This window comes from Phaethon lepturus, unplaced genomic scaffold (genome assembly GCF_000687285.1).
Source record: "Phaethon lepturus isolate BGI_N335 unplaced genomic scaffold, ASM68728v1 scaffold19167, whole genome shotgun sequence".
Classification (NCBI taxonomy): Eukaryota; Metazoa; Chordata; class Aves; order Phaethontiformes; family Phaethontidae; genus Phaethon; species Phaethon lepturus.
The window spans coordinates 20,960-33,708 of NW_010552794.1; the positions used below are offsets into that span (position 1 = coordinate 20,960).

The 12,749-nt window shown below is 46.3% G+C and overlaps 1 protein-coding gene across 1 annotated transcript in view; it reads right to left on the reverse strand.

Annotated features, from left to right (window-relative positions):
• The window catches only part of LOC104624072 (voltage-dependent N-type calcium channel subunit alpha-1B-like), a gene marked incomplete at both ends in the record, with an annotated part of 57,951 nt that overhangs the window by 20,358 nt on the left and 24,844 nt on the right, over positions 1-12,749 (reverse strand). The window contains 2 exons of the mRNA XM_010291338.1: positions 700-914; positions 2,142-2,957. Of these exons, the coding sequence (XP_010289640.1) occupies positions 700-914; positions 2,142-2,957 (1,031 nt within the window). The remainder of the gene's footprint in view (positions 1-699; positions 915-2,141; positions 2,958-12,749) is intronic.

Here is a 12,749-nt window from a genome sequence, read left to right on the forward strand (position 1 = left end):
CGGGCCCTGGCTGAGGGTCTGTGGCCAGCCAGGGCCCTGCGACACCAGAGGAACCGGAGCAATGTTGGGGCGGGAGTTTGCAGCACGGCCGCAGAGGAAGGTGGTAACGCAGAGGATCCACTATTGTGCTCACGATGGTTTTGCTGCAGGAGTTGCCTATTTTGCTGCACGGTTTTGTAGTAACAAATACGTTTTGTTGTTTCTCTCGCTCTCTGCATCTTTCCCTTATGCGGGCCCTGCGACACCAGAGGAACCGGAGCAATGTTGGGGCGGGAGTTTGCAGCACGGCCGCAGAGGAAGGTGGTAACGCAGAGGATCCACTATTGTGCTCACGATGGTTTTGCTGCAGGAGTTGCCTATTTTGCTGCACGGTTTTGTAGTAACAAATACGTTTTGTTGTTTCTCTCGCTCTCTGCATCTTTCCCTTATGCAAAGATACGTGGATGTGCTCCGGGTGAGCCACCGCCCGGGAACCTTACGTGGTGTTTTCCAGAGCCGCCAGCTGACCCTCGCATTTTGGGTTCCTGCAGGCTGCGTGAACTCTATAGCCTATATCAACAGCAAGTTCTCCCGTCCATCGATTGCAAGGACGCTGGTGGCCAGGACAGCCCCCCTCGCCCAGCGTGCGCTGCTTTCCTTGGAAAGTTAGCTCTTTTCTGGCAATTTCATAGCAAAAAGCAGGGGGACAAAGGCACTCACTTGGTATGACAGTGGTTTCCCCCGGCGGGGCAGTGATAGTGACGGGGATGTTCACAGCGGTGGTTTTGTCCAGAGGTGGCTGAATCATCCGTGTCACGTTCTTCTGGTTGTCAGCATCTTCTGGCTGCTCCGGCACTTTCTGCAGATAGGTGCTGGGAAGGGTGTGCACAGGGACACTCACGCTTCCGCTAGCCTCGATCTCACACTGGTTCTCCCTAAGGTAGAAAAGCAGATTTTATTAAATATAGCCCAAGAAGGATTCAAAGAACATACGCACCCTGATGCTGCACCTCTTGCTAGGTTTCACAGACCGTTTTCTTCATGGTAGTCCTTTGCAGAAAAGACACATTCTGCAGGACAACTTACTGATAGCACAGTATGTGACCTTTTCCGTCGAGACCTTCTGAACCAACATCCAAGCACAACATTAAGAGCAACTGTGCCACTGAACATCATTTTATTCCATTTAATGAGGCTCAGAACTGAGGTTCATAAGCAAGGACCGCATGGCACTTGCATGTAACAGTGACATTAGCTTTCCAGCATCAACTGGTTTCTGAATGAAGTCTGACATTCTGCTTCTTAATGTTCTCCTGAGGGTTTATTTAAATTTGGTGTTTCCCTTTTCCAGTCCTAGACCACTCTGTAGTGTTCCTGTAAGTGGCTGAATAGCTTCTGCATTCCTCTGCAGCAGTGGCTATATTTCAGTAAGGAGGAAAGTGAGCTTGTGCACATGATCAAACTAAACAGTATTCAAAGTGTTTTGAAATCCATCTGAAAGAAAGATAATGTAGACGGGAAAATTATTATCTCAGTGCCACTCACAGCTCTCCACGGTGACATGAACTATTCTAAAGGATCCCAGTGAAATTTCTTTTCCATCAGACTAATAAAGCTGAAAAGGCAATCTATCCTTCTTTATTAACTACTCTAAATGCTTCACGAGTACTGTTTTTCTCACTTGACTTACATAAGAATTAAACCAAATGGGGTACATCATTGTTCTTAGTGGAAGAAGCCACGTGCTGTAACAACTGGTGATGCAGCTGACGGGCTCACCGTAAGAAAACCAAAGGGCTATAAGCAAGACTGGATGCGGTGTAAGTACATGTCCCTCAGAAACTTCCTTCAGAGGCTGTGAAATTCGCCGTTCCATGTTACGTCCTAGAGGGCCTGTTGGTATTTACACCAAGGATATTCCTCTCCTTAAACCTGAGCTATTCTATGGGCCATCGCAGACCAAGATCACCTTTGGGAACCTCTGTCACTACCAATTTAAGCAAAATGGAACTGCAGGTCATGGTGATAGATGGTGTGAGTGCCAGAAGAACAGCAGAGAATGCCACGAGGAGGGGAATAAGTCATTTCCTAAAAGGTGTTTGGGGTCTCACGCCCCCCGAAGTGTCCCAGGGACGTGTCTGGCCACACCAGTACACACTTACTTGGGCTGATGATTCCGATGCTCCTTCTCGCCAGCCTCCCCGTCCTTGTCCCCATTCTCCACTGAGTCGTACGTTGACAGGGCCCTGTTCCTGAACCTGTGCCGTCTGTGAGGCTCTTCTCCATTCTCGCCCTTGGACCCAGGCTCTCCTTCCCTGTTCCCAGACCTCGACCCTCCCCGGTGTCGGGAACGCCGCTCGCTCCTGGCCCCATTGATTGTCCCGTTGCCTTCCTTGCCTTGCCGTTCGGCAGAGTGCCGGTGAGTCCGGTGCCTACGGTGCTCCTTCTCAGCACCTTCTTCCACTGACCCTCGGCGATGGTGCCTCTTTCCCCCTTCCTGGCCCCTGTTGCGATCACTTTTCCCTTCCTTACTCCCCCCTTCCACCTCCTTGCTGCGGCTCCTGTGCTGCCTGTGCCGCTCCTCCTTATTGTTGGCGCCAGATTCCCCATTCTCATCCTTGGCCACGTCGCCCTTCTCTTGCTCTCCCAGTTTGTCCTTATCCCGATGCCGGTGGTGCTTTCGTGGAGCTTCTGCCCCATCAGTAGAGATGACTTTGGTCTGCTCCACCTCCTGCACGTCCACAGGGCTCAGCTTGCTGATGTTGTTCCTCCCTTCGCTCCTCGGCTCTACCACCAGCGGCCGATCCAAATGAGTCTTCATGTCTGGCCTGATGTGCAGGGTGGTAGCGTAGCGCACCCGCTCCTCCGGATCCAGCTCGTTGTACAGCGCCTCGCAGCTGGCTCGGAAATTGTGCATCCGGATCTGGCTGGTCCGCTGCTCCCAAACGGACTTGGATTTGGAGGAGTTCTGCTGCTTGCTAAGGAGGAGAGGAAGGTGAAAAGTTAGTATCCAACTTTGCACCAATTCCCTAAAAAGCAACAAAAAAAAAAAAAAAAAAAGAAGAGGAAATCTAGAGGGTTGAGCCAAAGAAATTACAGGAATGGAGAAAGAATGGCTGGCGGAGAACATGAGCGGGGAAAGCCAGCAGGATCGTCAGTGTTAGTTTGCCCCACGCGCGTTAGGCACTATGCAACAGGCCCTCTGGAAAGCAGTTATCTTGATTTCTAAAACATGGCCATCCCCCCTGGAAGCCTCAGGTATTGTCTGAAGGGTTGAAGTCTCCGCTTACAAAAATCATACGGCACAGCCAGAGCTTTCAAACAGCGAACAAGGCTTCCCCACAATTAACAGCACCTTTATCCCCACCTGGAAATGGCTGGATGAGCAAATTAGCGACGAGTAAGAGAAGTTAGATTGGCAGGAGGAGTGAGGAGAAATGAAACCAGCCCCTGAGGAGCCGAGCCTGAGCACGCTGCCGCCAGCCCCTTCCCCTTACAGCCAGCCGAGGGGTCACTTTTCAGGCTGCACTGTCCCGCCGGCTTACGGCACAGGAGAGCCGCTGCTCTAAACCCACGGCATCCTTCCGAGGTGAGGATGGACCGTCTAGCCCAAGCATCACCGGAATCTGGAAAAGTACAAGTAAGAAAGGAAAACTGTTCCCTGTACCGTGAAAAGACCCCAGGGACTGGGAGAGTCACACGTAGATGCAGATGTGATGCGCCTTTATCCCCCGGAGAGACCTGCTCTTTTCTGTCATCTATTGTAACGAGGATACTGCCGTTAGCGTTGCTTTCACGCTGCGATCTTTCAGCGCTGCTCTTGGTTTCTGACCACCGCACGCGAATGGGTCACCTGCCTAGCCCATGCAGGAAGGGAAGCCTTCTTTTCTTCCCTCCTAAGGACCGCAAGTCAAATTCTGCTTTTGCATCAAATCGAAGTAAACCCACCGGCTTCCAGGGTGGAGTTCTCCATTCAGCCTGGTGGAGGTCAGCACCCGTTTTATTACTTAACGAAACTTCTCTTTGTTAAAAGAGAGGAAAAATCATTTTCCTTCTACTGGTCTGCTTGGATGTCTCCATCTGCCACCCGCCAGTCTGACCTCCGCAGCCGGAGGGGCCGACGCCGGCGCAGCCCGCGAGGCTATGGAAATAGGGAGGCAGAGGCGTTTTCCTCAGGTACTTTCTGGGGTCCCTTGGCAATAGAAGAAAGCGGCTTTTGGGCATGTACGTGCTGATTGGGACTGTCAGGGTCTGTCGCCGCGCAGAACCCGGGGGAGGCAGCGTTCAGGCGGGCTCACGGAGCACAGCGGGAGCCGTCGGAAAGGCTCCGCATCTCTCGGCTCTGCCGGGAGTCGCTTCTTTACAGAGGGTGCCGCTGCCTGGTTCTGCTGAAGAGGCAAAAACCTACTGAAATGCTCACTGCAGATGGGATGAGGGCAGCCAGGCAGATGTGAAGGGATCTGATTTAATCCAGAAAACAGACTGAGCGCAGCTAATCACCAAAACTAAAAATCTACATCCCGTGTTCCCGAGAGGCACATTCTGGACCAATTTTCCACCAGATGAGTGCCCCATTTACAGCACAGCAGAAGAACGGGTGATGAAAATCACAGTTCTAAACGCAAATGTTAACAGAGGGTACTGGGGACATTGCTCAGAGCCCCACTCACCAAAAATCCCACGTCAAAGGGAAAGCAGGCTCCTCATTAGGGGAGAGCATCCCCCCGAGCTGCCCCAGTGAGCCCTGGCACAGGAGATAACGGCCTCACGGGAGCAGGCAGTAACCTGCCGTTTCTTGTGGGTTCAACCTTATGGAAGACTCAAACTCTATCACTCATCCGCAGATCTGCTCGGTTTTAGAATTAATTAAGGGATAACATGCAAAGCCTCCTCTGACCGCCCGGACCTGCCGCCCATACAGGGACTTCCCATGGGAAGCCACGCGCTCTGCGTTTGCAGCTCTCCAGGGTCAGCAGAGGTCAGCACGGAGATGGAGCTGCCTGGGACAAGTGTCCCAGGGTGTCCTGCACGTCCGCCCGGAGGGACGGGGTGCTCTGCTCTGCCGTGCTCCCCATCTCACTCCGCTGAACCAAGCTGGGCTACAAAAACGAGCCTCCTCTTTCGCACACAGGCTCAGGGAAACAAGAGAGCGTAGGAATGGGGCACTCAGACATGCACATACACGAGTACTGCCTCGGTGCATTTGTTCTTAGGGGACATTTCTCACTTTGTAATGAAAGTCCTTGGGGTGGGGACCGGCTTCTGTTTCGTGTTTTGCACGGCCAGAGCAAGCTGTCAGCACCGAAGTGGTAACTAGTAAGAGTTGGAGTCGGGAAACTGCCCTTACATTGGCTGAAACCTTCAATTTACCTACGAACCAAGAGCACAGAGCACAACCAGCACGGGATGGGCACCAGGCAGGGGTGAGATGCAAAACCCCAGTCTCCCTGCAGAGACTCTTCCAAAGTAAGCCATACAACAAATTATCAGGCAACTTTCATGGACACAGCCTCTCCATCACTGCCTGCACTGAGCCCATCAAAGCCAAGACATAAAGAAGATCTAAATGAGGCTGGATGTGGTGAGGAGGAAGGTTGAGGATGCAGGGCTGATATTCATCACACAGCTCAGAGGAGACATTTGGGACCTGCTCGCTCTGACACAAGATGTATCACTTCAGGAGGGTTTTTTGGTTGCGTATCCCTTACTCCAAGAACACAAATTAGCCTTTAAATTCTCTCTGAGGTGCTAAAGGTTCCACTGTACTTGGCTCATGGCTAACTGAAAGCTGCTGCCAGGTGCATACACCACTGAGAACCTGCAGAAACCAAATAATGCATGTATTAACTAAACTTATTTTGGTAAATCCCTTCCTTCATACAGACACTGAAGTTACAGACTCGAATTTCTCCGTATCTAGGAATGAGATGCATCCTTAACATTGACCCAAGTAGCGGAGGTGATTGCCAAAAGACTGCAACACACAGCTGCCCACTGGCTTTGGTTCCTAACAAGTCAAAGAGCAGGAGGTTCAGAAGTAATGACTGCATCCTTTCTTCTCTCTACATGAAAAGACACGACGACAAAAAAATAATCAGAAAATAGAGTGCAGTGAAAATGCAATCAGGAAAACGTGAAGTCTGCCTGCAAGCTCATCATCATATTCAAACCCATCAAGAACGGCAGACGCAAGCGACAGTGTGCACAAAGCCTGCTGTGGGAGGTGGAGGCAACGCAACCGGGCAGGTTGGTCCCTCTGGGGACAGAGTTTAGGGTTTTTCAGAGCCAAAGTGCCAGCAAGTGGAAGGAATGTGTTGTCTGCTTGTCCAATTAAATTTATCTGACTCTCGCTTTCTGCAAGTTCCCGCAGCAGCTGAACACGGACAGACCTAACGGCCTCTCCTCTCCTGCTACACTTCACCGCGGAGCAGAGCTTTTGAACTTACTCATGGCACAACAGGAATGTCACCTTAAACCAAAACACAGCCTCATTACGACTGCCCGCCCGTGAGGATACGGTGCCGACGCACACAACAAAGAACTGCAGAAGAGAGAGAAAACAGAAAAACATAGACAGGGCAAAATAATTCCCTCTGCTTCCTCCGGTGTTTAGTACAGTTAATTATTAAGTGCTGCGTGAACTGGGGCAGACACAAACCTTCTACAGCGCAAGCATGATATGCTGCAGCGTATCATGACTTGTCCAAACTGATAAAAAATGAGCCTTTGTGATAAACAATTATTTCTTCCCACAAGAGAAAACCATCTATTTATGAAGCCAACTCCTTATATGAAATCCTATTCACTGTTTGCTGCTTAAAATCTGTCTGAATCCATTATGAAAATTGCATTTATCACCTCTGATTTACAGACATAGTTCAAAGATTAATGTTAATTCACTTTCTTTACAATTACTTCCCATCCCTATTTTCTGTCTACAGAATATTTCGAACTCTTTGAAGGGTACTGGCAATATATTCAGTTTTCAGCTCCTCTGGGCTTGAAATGCTGTAGTATATATTATCGATAATACGCTTCTCTAAGTAGCTCCACAGTTTTTGCTTGGATTAAGAAGCCAGCAGTCAAACAACTCCTGCCTGTGGCTAGAAAGAAAACCATAAAATTAAGGTAGAAGCAAATAAAATTCATATTAATGAATCAGTGACTAATATTGGTATAAATAAAAAATGTAACCAGTCACTGTTTAGATTGTTCAAGATATTTTATAGTCATATTCTAACCTTAGGGTATTCCTTAATGATTAAAGATTTTAGTATCATAACCTTTTAGAACACTGCTTTAGTTAATGGCACTTTGCTTCCTAGAACTACTGGTTTAATCAGCTACATAAATGCAACCCTTAAAATTTTGCTTTAGTAAATAATGAATGAAAGATGACTGTGAACATAATAATTTGATGTTGAAAATACCTACATATTAGACTGTGAGTATGAAAGAATATGTTCCGATTACAGATGAAAGGGAATTTCTTGTTAAAATACAGTTTCAAGAGAAAATGCAATGCAAAAAAACGCTTTCCACTAAAATAATATTTTCTGTTCACGAACTTGGAGACTCTCTCTCCACATTGCAATTTTCCACTTGGAAAATACAATGAAGCATTTTAGTTTAGGGTAGACATGCACAAAACGGAGTGTTTTATCTCTGTTGGGTTTGATAAAAAAATTTTCTTTCAGATTAATTCACCGCTAGTGTTTAAATTTACTTTGCCAGTGACCCCGGGAGTTGCTGCTTGGGTGCTTTAGCACCTTTTCTTCTTTTATGAGTTACATTTCCTGCCTGAGCTCTCTCAGGAGACGCGCTGTGCCCTCCCACCGAGCTGGTGCAACGGTGTGTGTCACAAACACCGTTACCGAGGACAGTCATGGAAAATGCTGCCCAGCCTCTTCCAATATTCTTCTTGAATTCAATTTTGTTTTTACATATGAGAATTTTTGATATTTCTGTTTCTCCGGAAGAAAACATTTTCTTTCATAATATTTCTCCTAATGTCTCTTCGCTAGAAACTCTAAATTTTGCATCTGGTCTAAGCCTAATGTACTACTGGCCATACATCACATCCTTACATTCAGAAACTTGCTACTGAAATTTGAAACACCTTTTAAACTATCATAGGTGCCAACTTCTTAGATCAAGAAAGATCACTAAATAAATGCAATTTTTTTTTTCTCAATATTATCATCCTCAGATTGCATTTCCACTCCCTTTATCTGCTCTTTTAGACAATTTGGAGCACATGATACAGGACGTGCTGACCAGAAAGCTGAGATGCCAGAGGGGGACAGAGCTGAGTGCTGCTGCGGGTCTTTCAGGGGCTTTGCATGGCTCGGCAGCTGCACGCCCTTCGGCTGGTGCCTTTGGCCAACGTAGAGCCAGAAAGGTTCCAAGGTGGGTATCAGAACAAAATTTAGAAAAGCTCTAGCGTTTAGTCACCACTCCCACGAGGTGCTCGTGGCCACTTAGGAGCAGTTGCAATCGTTATATGCTGCTGCTTAGAGTTTGAAGGCAGCCGCGTCACTTGTTTTTGTACGGTTCTGAAGTGATGCAAAGCCCATCCAAGCCCAAGCTTCCCGGTGCTAATGTAGAAGTTACACTGCTTTCAGCTTGAGTTTTTTCATGAGAACAGAATGATTTCGCTCAACCATAACTCACCATCCCGCATGCTGCTCCCGGTCGCTCTAATAAGACGAGTTTTCTAATTGTCTTCAGTAAAAGTGCATCACATACTAATCCCAGAAGTATAAATAAGAGGCTTAGCTTTATGCACATTCTGCTCCTAAGAAAACGCCAGAAAATATTTATTCTGTCTCAAGTTATACTGCTACCATTAGTCACAAGATCCCTTTTCGGACCTCAAGATTTGTTTGGTATTTCAGTTATGAATTGCGATCAAGTAATTGCATCGTCAGTAATAAATAAGATGGTGAGGGAGTTAAAAGCAAAACAAAAAAGGAAAGTTAAAAGCCACACTGCTATGGCCTGTTTTAACAAAAACCACACAGAGGTTAAATATGTGGAACCGTTAAGTTCTCCTAAAATCCAGGCAAATTACATTTACTTTTATTTTTTCCTCTGAAGTGTTCATGCCACGCTTTCCAGAAGACATTCTGGCAATCACGCTGCACTGGCCCAGACCAGATTCTGCTATGGCCAAAGCTGCACCGTGAGCTCCAGGCTTTTGACAGAAACCAAGACAAAACACATCAGGGAATGAAGTCACAGCCCCTTTTTTGCACTATGAGGCTGGAAATAAAGCAGGTGACCCAGACAGTGAACATACAAAAGCAAGCGATAGAGATCAAGAACAATTTGGGCTCCTGGATGGCAAACGACAGATTCATCCTGGCAGAAGATATTTAAGCTTTTTCATTTCCCTCTGCATGCTATCAGCTCGTCTACAGCTGGATCGATGCAGCAGAGACGGGCTGTGATGGTTGGGGTGGGAAAGAGCGAGTTGCTCAAAGAAAAACAAGTTTTGTTCTGGGGGGAAAAAAAAAAACTGTGGCAGGTGCACTTCTGGAAAAAAAAAATCCTCAGCTTGTGAAACACTGGCTTTTGCTTTATTTACCATTCTAGAAAATGCCTTAAGAACATGCCATTTTTCATGCCCAAGCAATGACTGACACCTCTGGATCTTCTTAAAAGTAAACAATAAACAACAGCAATACAATGAAAACCTCAAGTTACTAAACGCACTGTTTTGGATTTCATCAGCCATGGCAATATAAGCAGGACTGATATGAAAATTCAAGATCCCATTACTCTTAAATATGTACTATTGGAAAATACATCACAATTTTTCACTTAGCTGTGTGCCATCGCTTAAGTACGTATAAGTTAGTTGCCGATTTCAGTACTTATTTTAGATAAATGCCGATCTACTTAAATAGAGCGTACCTGTATTTAATTATCTCTCGTCACTGTATTAAAAACGGATTTCCTATTGCTTGCATTGCTCATTTCATAAATTTTTTATAGCATAAAAGCCTGGAATTAGCAGAAAATTACTGACCTTGTTTCTTAAGAATAAATAAATGAATAAAGCTAGCTCCAGTATTTCGTCCTTAGTTTCTTACCAATTTAGAATATTTTTCTTTTAGTAAAATAATCAAAGAAAGAATATGTGGAAAAAAACAACCCTCTCTATCTCAAAATATTTTTGAATAAGTTTCGTTCTTTCAGAACAGATGACCATGGTTTTGCAGATCCTGGTTCCTACTGATATTAAAGGCACACGATATTTCATGCTGTTTGAGGCAGCCTAAGGAAGAAAAAGGAACAGGGATTTTTTTGCATCTTTTAAAAGCTCTTTTAGATTAGTAGATTACTGTTCAACTTTCATCTAGGCACAAAAATGAGACCACTTAATTATTCAGTATAATTACAACAATAGCACTCACGGTGGGTAGAAAGAGAGTGATATAAAGGCATCCCGAACCTACACTAATATTCGTCCAGGGAATGGGAGTCCACCGCACCTGCACAGCCCTAAGAGGAGTTGCTCCAGTTTCTCTATTTGAATTTAAATAAAACCCACATTTCTAACGATGACATTTGTACGGAGTAAATGAGACCTGCAGACGTCTTTACGCTTCGAGGGGGCTTTACTGACGCTCTGTGATGGCTGTTACTTTTATGTATTGCACACTGTTATGGGGTCCAGTCATTTATTTAATCAAAACATGGGATTTTGCTGGGGGAATGCTCTTTAGGTACCCACAGAGAAAAAAACGCACACTCAGCTCATCTGTCAAAAACGGTGCTGGTTTGCATAGGAAACTACAAACTACTGCCCAGACGATGCATGGAAATGTTAAAGAGGATGAAAATCTTCAGTTACAGCTTTTTGCAGTAAAAATTTATTCAGTTCAGAGAACAGATGCGAGTCGTATCAGCAAAAGAAGCCTCTATTATACCATCTCTACTGCTGGTGGGGAGGTAGCAACAGACCTCAACGGCAAACGCCTCCAAACGTGGGCAAATCCTCCTTCCAAAGGGGTTTCAGTGCCTGCAATTTTATTTCATCTTTCTAAAAGGCAGCTCTGTCTCGGGAAGTTTGGAAAAGGGGCCAAATTCTTCATTCTTTCAGGCTGTATTCCTAATTGTGCATGCGTGGCCTCGGACTGGTTTGGTGTAACTTCTACTGGAGTGAAATCAAGTGTTTGGGGAGAAGGTAGCCCGGTGATCTCCCCCATCACCACCTTCGACCGTCCCTCCTGCCGGGGTTAAGGCAGGGTGAGAGCCCCCCAAAGGGCAGCAGACCTCTCCCCACACCTTTCTGCCTCTCGAGGCTCCCGGCAGCCAGGAAATCCATTGGAATAAATGAGGCAAAAGCTGCCTCAGTCTAGTCTACTCCCCTAGATTTTCACTGTCCCACCACCCGTGAGCTCTCACAGACATGTCACACCTACTTTTGCTAGTCACAAAAGTTCAGTCTTGGTCACAGAAGCTAAACTCACACATCTTATCAACATATTTTTAATACAAACGTGTCTAAGATCCACCAGTGGACAAGGACCCCCAAAACACCCAGGGAAAAGGGAAAATGTCAGGACGCTGGTGGAAAACCTCCTTTGCTTCACCGTGCCCTTGGTACCTGCTACGGAGCACATAAGGACAAACGCAAGCATGTTTGAATTGCACTTACTTGTCTCTCCAAAAGCATTAAAGAAGAAAGATAACGTCAAACGGTAAAAGTATAACCCAAAGCAAAGACACTTGGATGGATTGATGAGAAGCTGATGACGAGTTTTGTTGTATTAGTCGGCAGGGAGCAATGGCGTTTTCTACAAACCTGCATCGGAGTCAAAGCGCACCCGCGATTCACAGCAAAGCCAGCAAGATTTGTTTGGTAGGAAGTGCGTGGAGCAAAGGAAGGTCTGCCACCATGTTCACTCCGCCACGGGTACATAGGAGCTTGCCGAGTGCCTCATCTTTACAATATCTGTAGCTTTAAGCTCCAGCTTGAGAAGGTTAGAGAGCACAGGCATAACCAGCGCTCTCACGGTATAAGTTTCCCAAGGATGTTTATGCAGAATTTTCCAATTTGGTCTCACTTGGGCCCCGTTTACAGAAGTTTCTTTTAAATTCCTCCTCCAGCTTTCGTTTAAAGAGCACACTCATGGTGGGCCCTCGTTCTCCTATTGAACCATAAGTGCAAACACTGGTGGAACATCAAAGCCATCAGCCCAGCGCATAATAAACACAGAGAACAAAAATCCAAGTGAGAACAAGATGAACCACCAAACGAGGGCAGAGGGGAGAAGAGGGAAGATAGTTAAGGAGGGAACAAAGGAAAATAATTAAGGGGATGGGAGAAGAACAAAGGAAGGAAGGGGGGAAAGAAAAATCACAGTCAATGTACAAATGTACAAAACACTACGGAGTTGCTCACGATCCAGTCACAAGCATTATATAGCAATGTTGCACACCTTCCAGTCCTTTCACCATATGTTGGTCTGGAGGCTTTCCACAATGATGGGAATGATTTTTGGAAAAAAACAAGGGGGAATGAAGGCATCAGGAGAAGGGGAAAGAGGGCAGTTTATAAATAGAGAGAGATATGTCATAAATCCATTTACTGAATATCGTAACAGAGAGCAACTCACGGTGAATTTACGCTGGAGACTGACGAGCTGCGAGATACAGTACCTCGAGTTTGCTTTACAAAACTGCACATGCAAAAACAAAACAAACAAAGAAAACAAAAAGTGAGAAAAGGGGGGGGGGGGGAGGTGGTGGGTGCACGA